This window comes from Artemia sp. Qi Xiang Cuo, chromosome 1 (assembly GCF_049724085.1).
Source record: "Artemia sp. Qi Xiang Cuo chromosome 1, ASM4972408v1, whole genome shotgun sequence".
In the NCBI taxonomy this organism is placed as follows: Eukaryota; Metazoa; Arthropoda; class Branchiopoda; order Anostraca; family Artemiidae; genus Artemia; species Artemia sp. Qi Xiang Cuo.
The window spans coordinates 48,285,935-48,307,996 of record NC_142794.1 but is presented as its reverse complement, the minus strand read 5'-3'; the positions used below and the strand labels follow the sequence as shown (position 1 = coordinate 48,307,996).

The 22,062-nt window shown below is 35.7% G+C and overlaps 1 protein-coding gene across 1 annotated transcript in view; it reads right to left on the bottom strand.

Moving 5' to 3' along the window:
• The window catches only part of LOC148956411 (ATP-binding cassette sub-family F member 2), a 57,096-nt gene extending 36,084 nt beyond the window's left edge, over positions 1-21,012 (bottom strand). The window contains exons 1-3 of the mRNA XM_089108007.1: positions 20,903-21,012; positions 10,433-10,601; positions 8,766-8,972 (exon numbers count right to left, since the gene is read on the bottom strand). Coding sequence (XP_088964133.1) covers positions 8,766-8,972; positions 10,433-10,592 — 367 coding nt within the window. The 5' untranslated portion in view covers positions 10,593-10,601; positions 20,903-21,012. The remainder of the gene's footprint in view (positions 1-8,765; positions 8,973-10,432; positions 10,602-20,902) is intronic.
• Positions 21,013-22,062: the final 1,050 nt, after the last annotated feature.

Sequence of the window (22,062 nt, the reverse complement as noted above, 5' to 3'; positions counted from 1 at the left end):
TACGGCATTTAACTCAGCAGACATTATAGATAAATTATTATATAATCTCTCGCCCATTGCAATTTTCAGGTGAGGAAGGAAAACACCACTTGCAACCTTCTCATTCATTTTTGACCCATCAACAAATATTTGGAAGTGATTTTTATAGGTAATAGTATTAATTTCTGCAAATTTTTTCTGGACAAAAGCAATGGGGGTTAAATCTTTATTCCACTTTGAGAAATCAGTATTTATTATGGGACTTGACCAATTCCAGGGGGGGGATCGGGGGAAAGTAGGTGCAATAGACTTTGCTGGTATGGGGAACTTCTTCTGAATATTGGCATACTCATCTGCAATGCCTCTATACATAGCTGGATTTCTTAACCAATTATGTAGTGTGTGTGAGCTATTTGATTCAATTTTTGTAAGATGTTTTGTCAAGAGAAAGCTACGTCTCTCCCTTTTTGTTGTTAATCCACTCTTCATAAGCAGAAACTTGGCGCTTGTGGGTTTCCTAAGACCAAATATGAGACGTATTATATCCTTTTGTAATGTTTCAATTTTTTGCTTCTGTCTATTTGCTCATGCAACAAATAAGATGAGCCCATAGTCAAGCTGGGGTCTTATACGTGACTTATAAAACTGGAGTAAGGTTTTCTCATTATAGTCTGAGAGTGTGAAAAGAAGTCTTTTTAGTATATTTGTTTTTCTGTAGCATTTTTTTATTGTGTTTGAAATGTGGAGGTGGAAATTAAGTTTTTGGTCAAGCATGAGACCTAGGTAATTAATATGATTATCTTCTGGAATAGTTGTTTTATTTAGAGTTAGTTTTGCATTAACATGGTTTCGCTTCCGGTGAAATTAGATTATTTTTGACTTAGTGGGTGCAATGGGTAAATCTGAATGTTGAGAGAATTTTTCAAACTGGAAAAGTGACTTTTGCAGATTTGACTGTGCTATCTGAAAGGTGTTGCCAGATGACCATAGCACCAGATCATCAGCATATTGTAGATTCGTGTGGGGTAGGTTCATGTCCCAGAGATATAGGGCAAATAAGAGGCAACTGAGGACTGCTCCCTGAGGTAGGCCTTTGGTTATTGTCTTTTGGGGTGAAGAGGCTGAACAAACACAAACAATGAAACTTAGCACTTCTATGAAGGATTTAATAAAAGATACTAGCTTAGGGGGTACTCCAAGGTTTGCAAGTTTGTTTAAGAGGATTTGGTGGTTCACATTGTCATATGCCCCTTCAAAATCTAGGAAAGCTGCAACTAGGACATTAATTTTGAGAAAGATTCATTTGTTGCATTTGTTAGCAAAATGATAGCATCTGTTGAGGAGTGGTGTTTCCTGAATCCAGTTTGAGTGTGAGGGATCATATTATTTTTTCCAACAAACCAGAGGAGTCTGTGATAGATCATTTTCTCCATTATTTTCCCCATCACAGGAGTAATCATTATGGGCCTATAAGACTCATGGTTATCTTTGGGTTTATTTTTCTATAGGATCGGTAGGAAGGAGGAAAATTTCCATATATTGGGGAAAATAGAAGAAGCCCAATCGTGATTATAACAATTTAGCAGTTCTTGTTTGTATGAAGGTGTGATATTCTTTATCCATGTAAGGTGTATATTGTCATAGCTGCCGCTAGTTTTGATCTTAATATGATGTATTGCATTATTCATTTCCTGTATTGAAAATGGATTAGTTATGTACTTGGATCCTGGGCGTGGTTGGTAACTTGGGTTCATAGGAATTGGGGACAGTTTGCTTTGATTATTTGATGTTAGCTTATTAACAAAAAAAGTTGCAAATAGGTTAGCTTTTTCATTATCATTGTCATAATGGGTATTATTATGTATAAGCTCATACAGGAGTGGGTTGGGGGAAGTCTTTTTCCCACAGATGTGGCTTATAACTTTGTGTATAATTGGCTCATGCGTTTCTCTGGAGAGATTATTTGCAAAATTATTCCAGTATTTATATTTAGCATCTATTATAGTCCTTTTTAGATTAGATTCTGCTTGTAATTTTTTTAAATATGTAGTAGGTGATGTTTTTTTTTTATGAATTCTGTCCTAGCTGCCTTTTTAATTCTCCATTTATTTAGGCACTCATTTGTCGACCATGCTTTAGGAATTTGTTTAGGGAAAGTTTTCTTAGGTGTTGTCCTGGGGATAGCATGATTAGCTGTATTTATTAGTAAAGATGTCAAGGCTTCAGCATGTGTGTCAACTGTTGTGTTAGAAATGCATGAAATTTGGGCGAAACTTGTAATTTCATCATTTAGCTTATTTTGGAACATAGACCAATTTGCTTTAGTGTTGATATATTTGGAGGTATGAGATATAGTTTCAGCAGGTTCATTTAGGAAGCAAACTATAGCAAAGTGGTCAGTACATAGACTATAAATTTTATTTATGTAAATTTTATTCAAAAAATTTAATGAAACAATTTGTAGGTCAATTGTGGAGAATCTGCCACTTTTGGGGTTGAAATATGTATTCAGGTTTGGAGGGGTAGCAACAGCTAATCCATTATTATTTGAAGTCATATGCTCAATGAATTTACCAGCTTTATTTGCTGGTTTGTTCCCCCACAAAAGGCTATGGGCATTGAAATCTCCACAAATAATAATATTTTTTAACATATTAGAATTATTTATATAATTAAAGAAATCCTTGGCATCTGTAGTTTGGCCATTAGGGTTATAAAAGCTTATTATGTAGGTTTTTAAATTATTCCGCCAAACACTGCTACCAATTGCGTCAACATCATTTGCAAAATCTGGAAAATTGATGCCACAAAATTTTATATTATTTTTAACTAATAAAGCTACCCCACCTCCTTTTCTCTCTGAAGATCTATCCTTTCTGAGGATAGTATATCCCAGAGACTTAATTTGTTGATTTTGGGTTAAATGAGTTTCCTGGAGGCAAGCGATATTAATGGAATTATTATTCATAAAAGATATTAGTTCATTTAGCTTATTTTCTGTGAGTGATCTTACTTTCCATTGGAGTATTGATATATGTTGTGTTGTTGTTTTATTCTTCATGTGGCTCTGTATCAATGATCAGCTTTGTTAAAAGTAAACCAAGATCTTTTTTTGCTTGAATGAGCATATCATCTGGGATGTAGATTTTTGCCAATTCTGCAATGATTTTTATTTTCTGTAGTTGATGTATGTTCATGGAATGAACTGCATTACAGTTCAGAATGAATAAGCATATATTTGGGGATTGCATTTTTGGTTGTGCATCCTGTTTGTCGGTTAACAGGTTAATTCCTGGTAGTGTTTCTGGTTTGTTTTTTCTTGGGAGGGGGGCCAGGCTGACCTCCTCTCACAGGACAAGGAGGCTTGTTGACTTGGTGATTCCTTCTGATAGGGATTTGAGCTAGGGGGCTTAGAAGATGGTGTTTTATATGGGGTGCTAGATGCATTGGGGGCGTTTGACTGGGGGGTTTTGGTTGGTTTCATTACAAGCTTTATTTGGTATTGTTGGGCAGCATTTGCTTCCATTGCTGCAAAGGGGTATGGGATGGCCTTCTCTGTTGATATTTGGAGTGTTAGAGCTCTTTTCTTGTATGCAGGGCATAATGATTTATTTGTAGATTCATGTGGGCCTTTGCAATTGATGCATGTAAGCTGAGTGTTGTTGCAAGTTGTCAACTCTTTAGGATGGAAAGCTTTACAATTACTACACTCTCGGAGAATTTCATTGCATTTGTTTGTTGTGTGTCCCAGTTTGAGACACTTCTGACACTGGATAGGCTTAGGTTTGTATTCCTTGTGGGGTTTGATTTGCCCAAATAGGAATAATTTTTCTGGGATATTAATTTTTTCCTTCAGTGTGAATAAGAAGGATCTACTAGTTTTTAGGCCATTAGAGCTAGGTTTGCCAAGTTGGGTAACATCCTCAACTGGGATTGCGTTTCCAGCCCTATCTGAGAGCCCTTCTTTTAACTCCTGAGTAGATATCTCTGGGGGAACATTATAAACTACTATTTTTGTTGGTGATTGTTTTGGGTTCCAATTAGATGCAATAATTTGGGTATTCAGAAGGGATTTTAGGTTAATTATTGTATCTGCTGATTTCTGATCTTCTACAGCTATTAGCAGAGATCCATCACGGTTAATATTAAGAGAGAACATTCATTTTAGCAATTTAAAAATTGCAACTCTTATTGCAGTGATCATTTTTATTTCAAAGGGGGTAGAAGGAGTAATTTTATGGTAAATTCCTAAGTTTTTGGAGGGAGGATCTTGGGCGGAAAGAGGGGAAATGATTTTGACTGGGAATATTTTTTTCCTTTTTTTAGAGCTTCTAGAGAGGACTTCTTGAAACCCATTATCATCATTTATGGTTACATTAGCCCCTACAGTTATCATTGTCCTATTCTCTGAATTGGAGCTATCATTTGAACTTTGAGAAAGTGTGCTTGACCAGCCAAGATGGGTATCTTTTACTATGGCACATTCACTGGAATTTGATTTGGGATCTGGGGGGACATTTTTTTTTTTTGGAGGACTTCTAAACATTGCCTATTGGAAAAATCTTTAAACACAAAAAAACAAAACTAAAGCAAGAAGGGAAAATATAATGATATCAAACCGTCTGCACTATACTATGGGGGGGGGGGAGAACACCACAGTATAGCCCTGAGGATGAGTTGAGCAAGATTGGTTTGGTATAACTGCTGATTAGAAGCGATAATAATTCACAAGAAAATTTATTTTAATTTTCTTATAGAGTTGCTGCTGCGTTGAATCTTAAAAACACTTTATGACCACCAATTTTAAAAGTATGGCATTTCTTCTTCTTCTTCTTCTTAAAAAAAAAAACAAACTATAAATGATGATTCTTTGGGATCCACACCAAAATTATCAAACGTGATAAGATGTGAAATTTAACAACCTGGACCATCAATTGCGACAAAACCAATACGGACAGCTAAAGCAAAGACCATTGTTAAATTGTCTGAAGTAATCAAAATCCAAAAATGTATCAAAATGAAAATGAAGAGCAAAGACATGGGCTGTTAGAAGATATGCGAAAACGACAATTAGAGCGTGTTAAAAAAGAAAATGAAAGACAAATACACACGCGGCTAGAAGATATACGACACAGAACAAGTGAGGGAGTCAAAAATGAAAATGAGCAGCAGCAATTCAATGAAAATATACCAGGACAGCGAGAATCAAAACGTGTTAAAATTAAAAGTAATAGCGATGATGATTGGGTTTGGGATTTGACATGGATAAGGCCATCAATGCCAACCATACCTTTGTAAAAAAAAAATAAATAAAATAAAATAAAAGTTCGGCGAAATGTGTTTTACAATGACGAAAGATAAGCCGAGGTGTAACGAACCAAACAAATTGAAAATGATAGAGGATGAGTACAAATTGAAACATGGATGAGTTCATCAATACCAATCATACCTTTGAAAATCAAAAATATGGACTGGATAAATCGTTGGAAGAAAAAGAAGTTTTTGTCCCACCACATGAACAATTAAAATAAACAAAGTTAGTCGTCAATACCTTCCATACTTTGTAAAATCAAAAACTTGGACAAAATGAGCCGCTCGAAGAAAAAGAAGTTATTGCCCCACCACCTAAATAATTGAAAAAAACAAAGGTTCGGCGATATGTGTTTCATAATGACAAAAGACAAGCCGAGGCAAAAGTTAAAGGTCCAATAAAAGAAATTTAATTTTACAAAGGCACGAATTCTTATTTAAGGTCCAAGCCGAGTTTCAACAAACCAAATAAATTGAAAATTATAGCGATGATGATTTTGTTTTGGATTTTGTCATGGATAAGGTCATCAATACCTAGCATACTTTTGAAAATCAAAAATATGAACAGGATAAATCGCAGGAAGAAAAAGAAGTTTTGTGTCCCACCACCTGAACAATTAAAAGAAACAAAAGGTTCGGCGATACGTCTTTCATAATCACAAAAAACAAGCCAAGGCAAAAGAAGAAGTTTTTTTCCCACCACCTGAACAATTAAAAGAGACAAAGGTGGTCGTCAATGCCTTCCATACCTTTGTAAATCAAAATCCTGGACTAGATAAATCGTTGGAAGGAAAAGAAAAATTTTGTCCCAACACCTGAACAATTGAAAGAAACAAAGGTTCAGCGATATGTCTTTCTCAATGACAAAAGACAAGTCGAGGCAAAAGTTAAAGGTCCAATAAAAAAAAATAATGTAATTTCATAAATGCACCACTTCTAATTTAAGGTCCATTTGGAGGTTATGACATCAAGAAAAGGCTCAAATTGTCTGCGTTTAGAAGACAAGCGACAGTAAGAATCTATATATATAGAAGCCTAAATATATATATATATATATATATATATATATATATATATATATATATATATATATATATATATATATATATATATATATATATATATATATATATATATATATATATATATATATATATATATATATATATATATATATATGTGTGTGTGTGTGTGTGTGTGTGTGCGTGTTACCGTGAATGTTCGATATTCGTGAATGTCAAAATTCACCGGGGAACGTCCGAAATACCTTTTGTTCTGCGTTTTGGTCAGCGTTGCCAGTCAACTTTTACAATTTAATTCAAGGTTTGATGATGACAGGTTATGTTAGATTAGGTTTAGTTAACTTAGGTTTTTAACCCATTTCAGATATTCATAACCAAATTTGACCTAAACTAACATAATCTAACCTAACTTTTACCATCATAGCTTGCATAAGACAAAAAAAGCTGACTCGTAAAGCTAATTGGATCCAAGCAGAGCAAAAGCAATTTCGAACATTCACCAGTGAATGTCATACATTAACCAGATTTTGGATATACTGGTATATACTGGTTCTAGTAGTTACTTGTCGTTTAACCGCAGCCTCTTCTTGATATAACAGCGTTACCATAGGTTCGATACAACCACCCTTTGAAAATATCAATTCTTCCTCAAATTTGTGAGCTATTTAGATCGTTTGTGGTCTAAGTCAATATGCCACTTTTAAGAAAAAAAACAACCATGTAGTCAATTTTGAGGCCAGGGCCTGGCACGACACGGCTACGCAGAAGGCTAGTATATATTGATTCTCATTGTCGCTTGTCTTCTAACCACAGACAACGTGAGACTCTTTTTGATGACATGGCCCAGGCCTCGGCACAGCTACACGGCAGGCTCGCATATATTGGTTCTCAATGTCGCTGGTCTTCTAACCACAGACACTGTGAGCTTCTTCTTGATGTCATGGCGCCAGAATAAGTTCGATACAACCACCCTGGGAAACAATACAAATTCTTCCTTAAAGTTGTGACCTATTTAGATCGTTTTTGCGGCCAGAAATGTCAATATGCCAGTTTTAGGAAAAATCACTATGCAGACGATTTCGAGGACGAGCCTCGGCACTCGGCACGCTTGTATATATTGATTCTCGTTGTAAGTAGCAACCTCTAAATGAATCATCTTTGTTTGCTACTCTTTCGTCGGGAAAATGAAGGGCTCCACAGGGAATATGCATAACAGTGAATGGTCCCAATGACTTATCACTTTCATTTTTGATACGTTCTGATTCTCGCTGTCACTTGTAGTCCTTGCTGCCGCTTATCTTTTAACCACGTATTTCTTTATTCTCGCTGTTGTATGCCTTTTTTCCGCATATTTCTTTTTTCTATACTTCCATTTTTAATTCATTCTGCTCCTCGTTGTCGCATGTCTTGCAACCGCATATTCCTTCGTTGTTCAGTTTTGTTTTGACTTGTTTTAATTCTCATTGTTGCTTATCTTCTAACCGGATATTTATTTTATTTTCACTTTCAATTTTGACTCGTCGTAATAGCCGTTGTCGCAAGCATACTAACCATACATTTCTTTGTTCTTCATTTTCGTTTGTCATTGCTTCAGACATTTTTTCTATGCATTTTACCTTAGCTGCTCAGATGTATTTTGTTACATTTAATGCTCTAGGTTATTCATTTGTCCTCTAGGCATTACTGAACTGCTTAAAACACATTTTGTAAATAGACTCACTACACTTGGTATTTTACATTTAGGTATGTTCCTTTTGTAATGTTACCTGCATCACAGATACTAAAAACAATACGATCACTCCTAGGGAGGAAATGATGTAATTTATTCTCATGAAATGTGTTCGTAAAGATGACGTCACTCACATGATTGTTTTCCCTAAAATTAAGGCTCTTAACGAATTTTCTCAAACCCGTGAACTAAATAAATCATTTTTTTCAGGCCAGAAAATCCCAGGATACCAATTTTAGAAAAAAAAATATGGGACCGTTTTCGAGAAAAAATATATATATAAATAAATATACAATTATTGCTCGTTAAAAGAGTTAAGATATATGGGGAGCCCGGCAGCTACGCCGCAGGCTTGTAAATATTGATTCTCGTTGTCGCTTGTGTTCTAACCGCGGTCTCTTCTTGATATCATGGCGTCACCATAGGTTCGATACACCCACCCTGGGAAAAATATAATTTTTTCCTTAAAGTTGCGACCTATTTAGATCGTTTGTGGCCAGAAATGTCAATATACAAGTTTTAAGGAAAAACAACTATTGTGGCCGATTTCAAGGCCGGGCCCAGCACGGCTACGCGGCAGGCTTGTATATATTGATTCTAATTGTCGCTTGTCTTCTAACCGCAGACAATGCGAGCCTCTTCACCCAGCGGTAGGAAACGCAGGCAATAGACAAACTTTTCAAAAGCATTTCAGTGCAATTTCATTAGTGATAAAAAAGTCTTACCACACCCGTTTGCACCAACAAGACCATATCTTCTACCACAATTCAACTCTAATGTTGTATCTTGAAGTAGCTCACAACCATGAAATGTAATAGAGCAATTGTCTATCTTGATGTCTCTACTTTTCGGATGGAGACCAAGCACACCAGTAACAGCTCTAGCTTCAGCTGCTATTCTAGCTTCTTGCTCCAACTTCTGGCAAAGTTCCTCTGAAAAGAAATACAAAAACATGATAATAACATAAAAAAGCAAAACAATTTGAAAACAGAATACACTGCAGAGTAAATATTAATAACATCAGTTGGCGAGATTTATAATCAAGATTGACAAAATCTACCTATCAAAAAGGACTTGATGCTTGTGCAGTTGACAACTTCAGGAAAAGGTGTTGTTCATAGGTAGGAACTTTCTTTTTAAAGTTTTCAGACACCTCCCAAGAAATTTTTAACACGAATTCAATATGTGACCTCAATATATCCAAATCAGTGAGAACTTAAGAGTTTGGTGCCTTGAAATTTTATTTTCCAACCAGGTTGAAAATTGTTAATAATTCCCTAGGGCATGGGGATCTCAGTATTCTAAGTCTGTGTAAGTAAACTTACACCATTAAGTCCGAGGGTCAAGGGGACCCTAGTGAACAAAAAAGATACAGGCAGCAAGCATGGGCTTCTCAACATAAGACCTAAAAAACTTTTTTCTGATAGGCTTCAAGCTTATACGTGTCACTCCATGAGGCACAAAAAGTTCACAGAAAAAAATTGAAAAAAGATAATGTATTGGTATAGCCAAAAAATATTGCTTTTCAAATCGATTAAAATCTACATCCATAAGTTTCAAGGCCAAGGGAATCATAACGTAAAAAAAAGGACTAAGGGTTGGAAATAAAAACCTTTTTCAAAACAAGTAAACAATGTGAAATTCAAAATGTATATCCACAAGCCAATAGATAAAGGGAACCCCAATACACAGAAACAAAATGGAAAACAATTATGGTTTGCAAAAACCTTATTTTTGGCATCTGAAAATGAAATATTTTGTCTTTTAGAGGCGAGGGAGGGGTAAGTAGGGGGGTCTCAGGTCCCACTTTGAAATTGTTGTAGCTCATATTTTTAGCCTTGATCAGCATTGTTATTTCATTTTTCGTTGTTGTTTTCTTGAAAATTAAAGTTTATGACATTGATTAACTGACAAATTACAAACACTTTTCAGATCACAAATCACCTTCAGTAAAGCATGAATGACATTCTGTCCATCAGATAGTTTAAAGAGGCACTAGGCCTACTGTGAACTGCAGCAAATTCTGTTTGTTTAACGTCTATTCATTTTTTCTGTAGGTTTTATATTTCATCTATTGGTCCATGGTAATATTTACTATTTTTAAGTTTGATCTGATAATTTGTTTTATGTCAGTTTATATTAATATTACTTTATTGAACCTTTATTAATACCTAACCTAACAGAATTTTCATTTAATATTATTAATATAAAATATTATGAATTACTGATCTATATTAATATGCAGATGCTTAATTTACATTAATTTCTGGTCAGTTGTAGTTTTACATATTATACGACTGTATTTCTCCTCGTTTTCATTGAAAAACTTCTTTTGGAAACATGTTTTTTCAAGTTAATTCTTAGAAACAGTCAAGAAATTTATAAGACGTACCTTCAGCTTCTATATTAATGTCTTCATTGTTTTCATCATGACCGTTCATTGGCTTTTCAGAACCATTTGGAAGGCCCTCTGTAACAATTTTCTTAATGACCTTGCTCTTGGCTGCTTCTTTCTTTTTCAATTCCCTCTTTTTCTTTGAATCTGATGGCATTTTTAGAGCCTGTAATAAATTAGAAATTTCTAACGATAATTTATAACAAAGAGAGGTCACCAGGGAGTTTTTTCTGGAAGTAAAGATGATGTTAAATAACCATACAAAAGACAAACTTCATGGAAAAATGTCCAAACTGTAATGTATCTCCTGTGTTGTTTTTTTATGGGTCCTTGCAGAGGAAGGGAGGGTCTTCTATTACCCTCTCCATGCAGACTATTCATTGGTTGAAACTGTATATCAATTAGAAAATGGAAATAAAAAAAATATCAAAACAACTCGAGTTTTTAACAAAGATTCACAACTCTTTAAAGCATAAAGCCAGCAAGAAAAGAAAGAAAAAGTTAGATATTTCCCCACCCAGAATATTCCACATCAAAACAAATTAGAGGGTTACCTTTGCAGTCTCTTATGTTATTGAATTTAACAGCATATACTGACATTCAAAGAAAATTTATATACAATTTTCTCCTTTTTTTTCAAGATTTTTCTATCTTTGGAATGGTTCTAGATAACATGTTAAGTTTTCTTATTTGACAGAAATTATTTTATAAAGAAAGTTATACTCGTCATTTTGACTAGATATTGGCAACACACTATTAAGTTTGATATTCCAAATATATACCATTAGGACCCTAAAGGCGGTGGCATATCTAGGATTTCCATTCCGGGAAGGGAGGGGGGCACCAGCTAAAAGCGACCAGAAGTCCAGAAACTTACCAGCAACCAAGTATATTACTGTGTTAATCCCCTATTTTAGCTTATTTTTTACTATTCTACTAAAAAAGATAAAATAACGAGTCCAATAAACCAAACTGAAGAGCTCTTAACTTGCTAATCTTTGAATCATATACAGATCAACATAAGCACTGTAAAAAACTTCTTGTATTTTTAATCTGTCTTGATTTCCGCTCGAGGTCCCTCAAAAAATCGTCAATATCAACATGGACACTGCAACAGATAGACATGTGTGCAAGACCATTCAACCTGCCTCCTCCTATTTGATTTTGGAAGTATGTTTTAAGCTGTTTTGGGGTGCTAAATGAATGTTCTGCAGATATCATGGTAAAAGGTAGAATACAATCAAGAGTGAAAGCAACAGTTGAAAAAAAGCAGTTGTCACACACACTAAGAGTTTCAGAAAACTTATTGGCATGATGAGACTCGCCTATAGACATCCATTTAGCTTGCCAGACAGTTAGCTCATTAAGGAGGATAGTCTCAGGGAAACACGGATTTTTTTATTTTTTTTTTTATTTATTATTATTTTTACACAAGGTCTTGCTACAAGGAGTGCTCACCTTATCTGTACCACAAGAAGTTTTCTTTTTGGGTTGGGATATGGCTTTTATGACAGCATCACAAGTAACAACAAAATCAAGGTCAGGAGATTCATCAATGAAGTTGTAAAGCCTGTCACAAAAATTGTGACTCTAAAACAGGATCAGGCTCAGAAAATTCATTTGAAAAATGGGATATCCATTCGGGTAAAGGAATGTCATTTGGGTCGGGCAAATTGGAAGAGATAGTACAAGGTAATAGCTTCCACAATAGATCAGGTGAATTCCTGACCTTCTTGGAATAAAGAGTCTGCATTTTAGATCAATGAAGGGCAAGTTCCTTAGCAAAATATTTTTTTTACACTTTTCTCATTTCATTGACTATTCCTTGACAGGGGCTAGGCAATCTCTACATAATTTGTACCAAAACTTTGCACGGTCACAAGCTTCAGACAGCACTAGATTTCCTGACCACCCAGGAACTTGGTTACCAACACGGATTTTTTTTAAGAGGAATTGCCCTTTTTTCAGCACACAAAAGTGCATGGCAGATTTCTGTACAGTAGATATCAAGAGTTAATCCTACTTCATTAATGTCTTTATTTGAAGACTTTTGCAGAAGGTGAAATGGAACCTGGATCTCGTTTAGGATGCTATCTGGAGTTTTGATGAACTGATATGTGTTGATTTTTTTTCCAATTGTAACAAGTATACCACTTAAGCCAATGAAAAATATGAGCCTGTAACACTGGAATCTGAGAAGCTTCTCGTTTAAAACTAGAAGCAATAGGAAGGTGGTCTGAAACTTAGAAATTTTAGAAATTACCTCAACACAAAGTATGTCAAGGTTATATGACAACATAGTCAAGGTTAGATGTGCAAGAGGAAGAATGAATGTAAGTAAACTGAGCAGATTTCTGTTGAACTTTAAAATCCTCACCAAATATTCCTAATAGTAAAGAAGCATGGATATAAGCTGAAGACAACCTGCAATTTAAATCACAATTAAAATCACCTACAATCAAGCATGGGATTTTCAGTTTAAGGACATTACAAAAACAAGAGCTAAGTTTACTAGCTGCTAATGCGAAATCTCTCTCTGAATCTTCATCTTTGTAATCTGTGGGTAAATACACATTTATTACTATGGACTCATCTACTCGAACAGCCAAAAATTATCACTAGAAAAGAAAACACTAGAATTAAGATTTGATGCTACATAAGTAGCAATACCACCAGAAGCTCTGCCTTTAAAAGAAGCACTATGTTTAGCTGGAACCAAAAAAGTCTTGAAGTTGGCACTAATGTCAAGCAAACCAAGGCTGTGGTTGGTCAGGAAATGTTCATGCAAACACAGAATATCATGATTATAAAGTATATTCTCAAGAATAGGTCTTTTGTTTATAAGACCACCATTAATGTTCCAAGAGAGAAAATGAATATCCATTTATCTACTTAGCTGCCCGTTTATTGGTTTGAGCATTGCTAGGGCATTTCATACTGTAACAGGCGTGATTAGACTCTTTACATGTAACACAAAACACATTCCAAACACATGGATTATCCCTTGTGGAAGAGTGCTCTGTGGAACCACAGCAAGAGTACAGTTGCTGCATTCTTACAATCAGTAGCAAAACGTCCTTGTTGATGGCATCTGAAACACCATCTAGGTATGAATATGAAATTCTCGATAGCTAACTTCTCATAGCCCATCTTCACAGAATTTTTTAGAAAGGAATTGAGATCACTACCCTTTTCAAAGTAAATCTTGTATACACAGGACTTGCCAAACTGCAAAGCTTTGACACACTTTGGAATAATTTTCTCTAGATCTTTTTCATTCATTTCTGTTGGTATGCCTTTTATTACACCAATGAAGGCGGGAGATTTAATAGAGGCTAAAAGGCCAGTTTGGAGCTTTTTCATCTGGTCAGCAATTGAGGAGGCAGCAGGTTTACTTTTTACAACGATTTTCCATTCTGATGAAGAACGTTTCATCTCTGAAATATCATTTGCAGCTTCAGGACATATTTTATCAATAAAATCTTTCCTTAATAGTGGAGATGAAAGATTGGACAGGCAATTTTTTAAAACAACAGCATAGGAAGGAGGCTTGGAATGGTCCTTATGGAAGAACGGCTGAGTGGAAGAGGGCCAGGCAGAGGTTGCCTGTAGTGCCAGATGTTGCTTATTGTTGAACTTTCACAGGGTGAGTATATCAAGAATTTTAGGATCTTACGTTTTTCTTTTGATGCTCTAGATAACCAATTACAAATGTCAAGGACATTTTCATCATCTTTTTTATTTGTTTGTTCGTTTTTTTTTGTTTTTTTTCCCTGAGGTTGATCTTATCAAACCAATAGTCCTAGAATATCAGGAAAGGGCTCATTCAAACAGGTATTAAAAGTTCTAGTGCCCTTTTTAAGTGACCAAAAAGAGTGGAGGGCAACTAGCCGCCCTCCCACCCACCCACCCCCCCCCTTGTTTCCTCAAAGTCATCCAATCAAGATTTTGAGATAGCCATTTTGTTCAGTATAGTTGAGACTATAATAACTATGCCTTTGGGCATAACATAATCCCCCAAAGCCCCTAGGAAAAGATTCTTAAGTTATAAAATTGGCGCAAAGTTTACACATAGCATTTGTTATTGGGAAGTATGCATATATTTTTCAGGTGGGCGGGGGGGTAAATTATCAGATGGGGGGATTTTTCACAGGGAGAATTTTCCATGTGGAGGGAAGTTTCCAAGGGAGAACTTTCTGGGGAGTGAACTCTCCAGGGGAAATTTTATACTGGGGGAATTTTCCAGAATTCCTACACAAATTTCTTTTTATTATTCTTACTTCCTCTTTGCCAACTCAATTTTGCATGTGGAAATGTTAAGGGGAATTGTCAGGGGGAATTTTTTTACTGTGTTGGAGTTGTCTAGAGCATCTTTCCGTGGGGGGGGGGGGTCACAGGACAAATTCACTGTGGGAAAGTTTTCCATAGGATAAATTCTCCAGAGAGAATTTTCTGTGGGAACAAATTTCTACTAGGGGTGGGATATTTGCAGGAAAATTTGTCCATGGAGGGATTTCAGGCATGACTTTAAAAACAATCTTTTCAAATGAAAGTGCACTAAGAAAAATTTTTCACCCAGAATGTCCAGCAAGAAATTTTTCAGGGGAATTTTCAGCTAGAATGGAATTCTCTGGGAGGAATTTTCTAGCAGGGGGGAGGGGAGAGGTATTTTACATGGGATTAACTTTCCATGGAGGGATTTTATGTAGGGAGAAGGAATTTTCAATGGAGGGGGAATCGGATTTCCCAGGATTATTAAGAACAATCAGAAATTAAATAAAAAAAAAAAAACAGTTTTTTCTCAACTGAAAGTAAGGAGCAATATCAAAACTTAAAATGAACAGAAATTATTATGTATATGAGGGGGCTGCCCCCCCCCCCCCTGCAATACCTTGCTCTTTATGCTAAAGTTTAATTTTGTGTCTCAATTCTTTAAGAATGATTCCTGAAACACAAGGTATGTTTAATTAGAACAATAAGCTTTTTTAGATGTTCTAAGAAAAAATTAAGTGTAAAGAGTGAGGTATTCAGAGCCTACACAATAAGTCCAACTCTCAAGTCTCAGAAATCTGGTCATGGTTTGTCAAATGACTCCAGACTAATGTCAAGCGAGGTTATTATGGGCACAATGACTGAGGTGTCTTCTGAGTGTTGGTCTATTTCATGAAATAAATTATTAATGGTTTGGTTTAGAAGTTATTCTAATGTCTTGGGCAAGTTAACTTGAAAAGCTGGTTTAATTCACAAATTTTGTAACTAAAGCATCCTTTCTGCTTCTTTAAAGCATATTTTTCAGAAATTGAAACATTGAATTGAATATTTTCCATTTCAGTGACCAATAGGTGTTTTCTGTGGTTCTGTTAAAGAAAATTATTTCCATTTTTTATCAATCATGGTCACAGGCCTTCCTCCTAAGTTATCTTCCCTTTCTACCAATTTGACTGTTTTTTTAACACAGGAGTTCTGGTGCCTTTTTTCCTCAGACCAAGACCAAAAAAAATGACCTAATTCCTATTCTTATGTTTTACTGAAATTTAATTGTATTTCATGAGCTCAAATTCCCAAATTGGTTTTCAATTCTTGTAACCTTCATGGCTAGACAACAGTCAGCCATACTTCAGTTTTATTTGATTTTTTACAAGGAGATAGGAGAACTGACAACAGAGCTGCCATTCCCCTTTTTTTGTGGGCCTGAGCAGGAAGGGCTTGGTTTTAAAAAATTGGAAAATGAACCAAGACCTCAGAAGATTGGAGACAAAAGACACAACTATGGTTATCCAACAATCTGTTCTTGGCTACCTTGGTTCATCAACAATCCTCTTCTCTTACTCAACAAGCATTTTACAGCACATATTGTTGGCTAAAATTAGCAACAATTGTGCAAGCGGTTTTTTTTAGTTTGGGTTATGAGATAAGAAAGTTGGTAATTATGAAGCAGCCACTGCAGCTCTAGTTCTTGTATCTATCTTCATTTCACCCCATCTTTCCCAAGAAATTAAAAATCCTCCCTTTTCTATGTGTTTTGAATTTGAGGAAAAATGACTATTTAGACAATCAATATATTTATTTCCTAAAATTACTAAGTAATTAAAAACTGTCAAACAAACTACTCCACTATGCAGTGTAGCTTCTCTGATAGAGTTATCAACATATGACTGCTGCTTTATACCTAAAAAAAAGTTATAGGATTTTCTTATTTCTCTGACATATTGACAAAAGCTATTGTATTACTTATGTTAGGATTTACAAGTAAAGTATTCTATTAGAATTTGAAGTGGAATAAGGTATTTAAACTGTTGTTGGGGTTTTCATGTTGGCCAACAATGTTGGCAAAGGTGTAGATCTACACCCAATAGAAAACTGACCTGGACTATTAGTGTCAATGCAATGCTGTTATTGGGCTAATCCATTTCATTCTTTATGTTTGATCTTTCTTGGCATTTAAAAACATGAAAAAAGGAAAATGGTGTATAAAGCTGCCATAAAAAAAGATCATTCATTAATAATCCCTTTGACTGGAATGGTTTTACCAGGAATGTGATTATCTGAATAACTTCTATCCTTGCCTCAACAACTGGAACAGTAGGAGCCAAAGCACCATCTTCATCAACTACATGCAATGTTTTTGAAAAAAAAAAAATGATGAAGAGATTGTAGACTGTTTTGTTTTGCCATTAAGATGCCTTTCAATATATATTGTGCTTCCTTTTTAAATGTCACTGACTCATGCCTAATCAAATACTAACAACAAAGCTTATAGAGCTTTCAACCTGATCAGACATAATCACAATAAGTATGAAGTGAGATTTGCTAGAGACTCAAACAAAGTGATGGAATGACAGGTCTTGGCTAAGGACATGACAGGAATCTTAAAAGTGTAGGCCTAGAGAGAAATATAAAAGATCTGTAAAGGGGAGAAATTTTATTACTATGCAGCACTACAAATCTATTATTGAAGTATACAACAAAAAATTAAGGGGACTGCTGAGAGCAAGACATTAAACTCTTAAAAAAAATCTTTGTGAATTTTGGGGGCCCGGCCCCCTTGATCCCCTCTCTAAACTTGCCACTGCTACAGGTCGACTTTTGGGACTAATAGTTCTATAGCCTGAGTCCTTGATCCCAAAGATCAGCCTCTAGAAATTCAAGGGTATACTGGGGTCCTAAAGTCAGTAACCCCCATAAACATTGAGCAATAGGTAAATTTTCACTTTCAAGGCATGTCAAACCATTCTAGAGACACAGCATAGAAACTTGGAAAGTCTGAGCTCAAAAAAAAAAAAAAAAAGAATTTTCTTTAGAATGGACACAATATTGCACAAGGCTGATGTAACACCAATTTCACCTGAATGGAGTTAAGGTAAACAAACCATTTTGTGAAACTTGTGCTATATACCAGTTTTACCTGAATGCTGTTGTGGTGAACAGACTATTTTGTGAAACATGTGCTATGCCAAGGCTATTTTCCAGGACAATTTGTCCTGAACTTTATACAAGATCCCAATACAAACACACTCCCAGCAGTGGTGTATTTAGAGGGGGCCCAAGACCCCCCCTCTCCTGACAATACTCATTTTCAGATGCTGACATGGAGACATGATTTTGACCTATAAATATCATGCACAATTAAATAACACCTCTCTACAAAGCATTAAAATCAGCACCATACAAGAGGCCACTCACAAAAGCTGCTGAAACATCCTATCAATACATAAACATGGCAACTCAACATTTCTTCTCTGAGCATGGTGTCAATGACAAGAGAAGCCTCTAAGTAGAAATGGTGACTTCACCCGTGTTTGTGTCCTTCAAGTTCAAACTTGACAGAGAATAGAACAGCAAGACATAGAAATCTGAGTGGGACTGACTGCCCCATTCAACACCTACTGCTGTTTATATTTTGCCATCATCAGCACAGAGCAGAACAGATCTAACATGGACCTTAATTTTGTTTAAGCAAGTGAATTAAGATAAAGCACAAAAAGGCAAATTAATTGGCAGGCTCATATTTTAGTTAGTAAAATTGGTAAATATATACAAGATTCCATTACTGACAAAGGGATAAGGTGAATGTACTCCTCAATTTTTTTTAATGCTCTTTCCAAATATAACAGTCATTTCATTTGCAAATGCAAGCCCCTCCCCCTCTGCCCTGGTGATCCCAATATAGTCCCAAGATGTGGATTTGTGCAAATATTCAATTTTTAACATATCTGAAATTCTATAAAATCCAGCATAGATCTAATGGTTTTGACAGGTCAAGGAAAACATTCACCAGAAAACTAAGCATTAAAAGCTGCACAACAATAGAACCATATAACTCACGCAATTATATATTTAAAGAGCCTATAAAAGGTACTTAGTAGTATATTCACTTTGCCTCTATGTCAGTAATGGAACCAAGTATATATTTACTGCAAAATCAGGTTATCTTAACATCAAAAATTGGTCCAAACTTTTGAATATAGCCTAGGGCTAAAGGGTAAGATACCCAGTATTTGGAGAGCTAACCACCATGTCAACACTTAAATCACAGTAAAATCTCCAATATACCACCTAGATATTAGATTGTTTCACTATTGAATTTGTCTAGATTTTCTTATTAAGAATAAGCCTACCTTGAGTATTTTAACTAAAAACAATGCTAAATGCATTAATAGTCAATAGTAGACCTGGTACTTCTATGAAATACCCCTTACCTAATATTCTTCATATATTTTTCTCTGATGCTCAATCCTAACAAAATATACCTAACTAAAATTAGAGAATAATACTTTAGAAACAAACTTGGGCTATATATTCCATGTTAGGGGGGCATGAGGTTAAAGTATAGTGGGTCTTTTTCTCTGACACTTGATCCAAATGAAATATAAAAATATGATGAAGATATAATACTTTATTAACCAAGTTATAGAAACTAAAGAGGTACTTTTCCCCTACCCCCTAATGTGAAAATATATATCTCAAATTTGTTTGTAAAAAAAAAATCAACAAAAAAAGGCTTTTACTTAGGTTCTACTGAGATGAAGAATATTAGGTAGGGGGTATTTCACATAAGTACTATAGACCCTTATCTTGAACACATTTAAAGCTTGATACCATAGCCTATATAAGTCAAAGACAAATTCAATCTTTGAAAGATTTAATCTAAGTTAAGTGTTGTGGAGCAGAACAATCGGATTTGGTATTAGTCTATAGTTTAGCCTACTCAAAAGGAAACATTAGAAGACTCTAAGAACAACCTAAACTGCAATGTCCAGCAATTGAGGTAGATTCTTTGTTGGCACTTTTGAGCAATGACAATGACTGCATTCTGCTCAGTCTTCCAAGATAACTCTGCCACCATGGTCAGCTCTGAATTTGAGGGCATTAGCATTGGGAGCAGCTACTGTTTCAGAGTCAGCAAACTCCAGTGGAACAATTCATTCATAAAAGAATTGTGAAATCACATATACAAGCTGCAAAGTGTGGATGAAGAAAGCAATCCTGAGATTGTGTAAATTCTATTCAAACTGCAAGAAGGCCATGTCTCAGGCAAACTCTATTGATGCAGTCTTGAAAAAAACTATTTCCAGTAGGTGTCCTTATGTTTCAGTGAGGTTGTACAAGGCCCTTGTCAGGCCAGTACTTGATTTGAGAATGTGCATAGCAAAAGTATCAATTTCTCAAAATCTTGTCACTGACTTGTCTTCTGCTATATCATTCCTGAAAGTATTTCACTGCCCCCCCTCTTAATGTGCAGATATATAGTCCAAATTATAGCCTATTTGATCAAAAGAGCAACATAATCAAAAATTCAAGGATATTATAACTTAAGCTAGGCTAAATGCTAGCCCAAATTGTTAGGCTTATGTACAGCCCAATTATATATTAACAAAATCCCATATTTTGGGCTCTATAGGCTATTAGTACATTACAGGGGTGGGGTAAGTGAAGCCCTGTTGGTAGTGATTTAGGCCTATGTAGGCCTAGGTGTTACATATTTTTTGAAGTTGTTTTTAGAATTTCTAGTGTTTCCTTTTGAGTAGGCCTGACTACAGGCTAGGTAAATATGGAGCAGTCTATATTTTTGTTTGACCTACAAATAAAGCGGTGAACATACCATTTTTTTAATGCTCTTTTGGAATATAATAGGCCTACTTGCTTTTGTTGCAAATTCAACTTTAAGCCTTTTAAAAACCCTCAGAGATGATGCCTTTTTCTCTTACTTTAGGTTGGCCTACATCTTATATACCTCTGTTAGTGTTCCTCTTATAAATTGAATCAACAGTGACAAAGTTGAGAACCAATAAACATATGGAAAATACATAGGCTATTATGGGCTGTTCAGAAATAACCTATGGACTGCTCTGTATTCAGCCTACCTAACTGTATAGGCTACTAGTAATCTGTATTTAAATGGGCTAGACAGCAATTAAAGCAGAATGTTTTTTTTTAGGGAGTGACATTAATAGGCCTAATACTAACTTTTTAAAACGATTTATTTCCAGATTTCAGTCGGCTACTCCTCGATCACCTTCTTCAACATAGCAAGTAAACGGTGCTGGAACTTGCCGTTATCGGCAATCTTGGAAAGGATGTTACGAAATTGAGCCTCGTTTCCAGGCTCAGCGGATTCGAACACGGGTTGTTCTCCTCTAGTGCATCAAGCGTTTTCACAAAGCTGTTCTCGAGAAAAACACGGGGTTGAAACTTCGTAGTTGAAAACGCTTGATGCTGAAGAATAGAATTCCCCTCTCAATTATTTGGATTATCTGTCTTGGCTTTTTCTACAATCAGCCATGTCTTGATGCCTACTGCAAAATACTTGATTTTCAATTTGAAATCAACTGTCTGGGATCCCAATGGGCAAACTTCATGGGCCGTGGATTCAGAATGGTTAGCCATTTTTGAATTTATCGCCAATGAATGCAGAACCTGAAATTGAACCTAGTATTTCTGCGGGTTCCAGATTCCAGAAACCCGGGTTCAAACACGGGGACAACCCCGGAGCTGAAAACGCTTAGACGCGGATTCGTATTGAACCCGCAACCCTAAAAACGGTTGATGAAGAACTTGATAGCAACCCGTGTTCGAATTCTGTGCCTGAAAACGAGGCTTTGAGGATCAGCGCTGCATGTACAATTTGAACAGTGAGGCCTGTTCGTGGTTGCAGCAGCGGTTGGAACCTAGTAAATGACGAATTTATTGAAAAGCCTCCCTGGTGGTCAATAGAGCTTATTGCAATTGACTGCAGTGATTTTTGTCGCTTACATACAATGAAAATAGTTTTCTTTGAAAGGGATTGGTTTTGATTGGATATCAGTGACACAATTACTTACAATCGGTTGCGATAAGGTAAACCAAACACATCTTAAGCTCTATCAGAGGCGCGCTGTATCGTTACCTATAGTAAAGGCCATACGGCTTCAATGTTTTATTATTTATTATTAATTTTTTTTTCCAGAGGCACTTCATATGGAAGGGGTCGTCGTAGAAACTTCAAAGGGGACTCTTTTTGTTGGAAATCGAGAGTTCTAGTGCTCTTTTTAATAGTCGAAAGTGATTGGAGGGCAACTAGCCCCCCGCCCCACGCCCATCATTCCCCCAAACACATCCAATCAAAATTTTGAAATAGCCATTTTTTT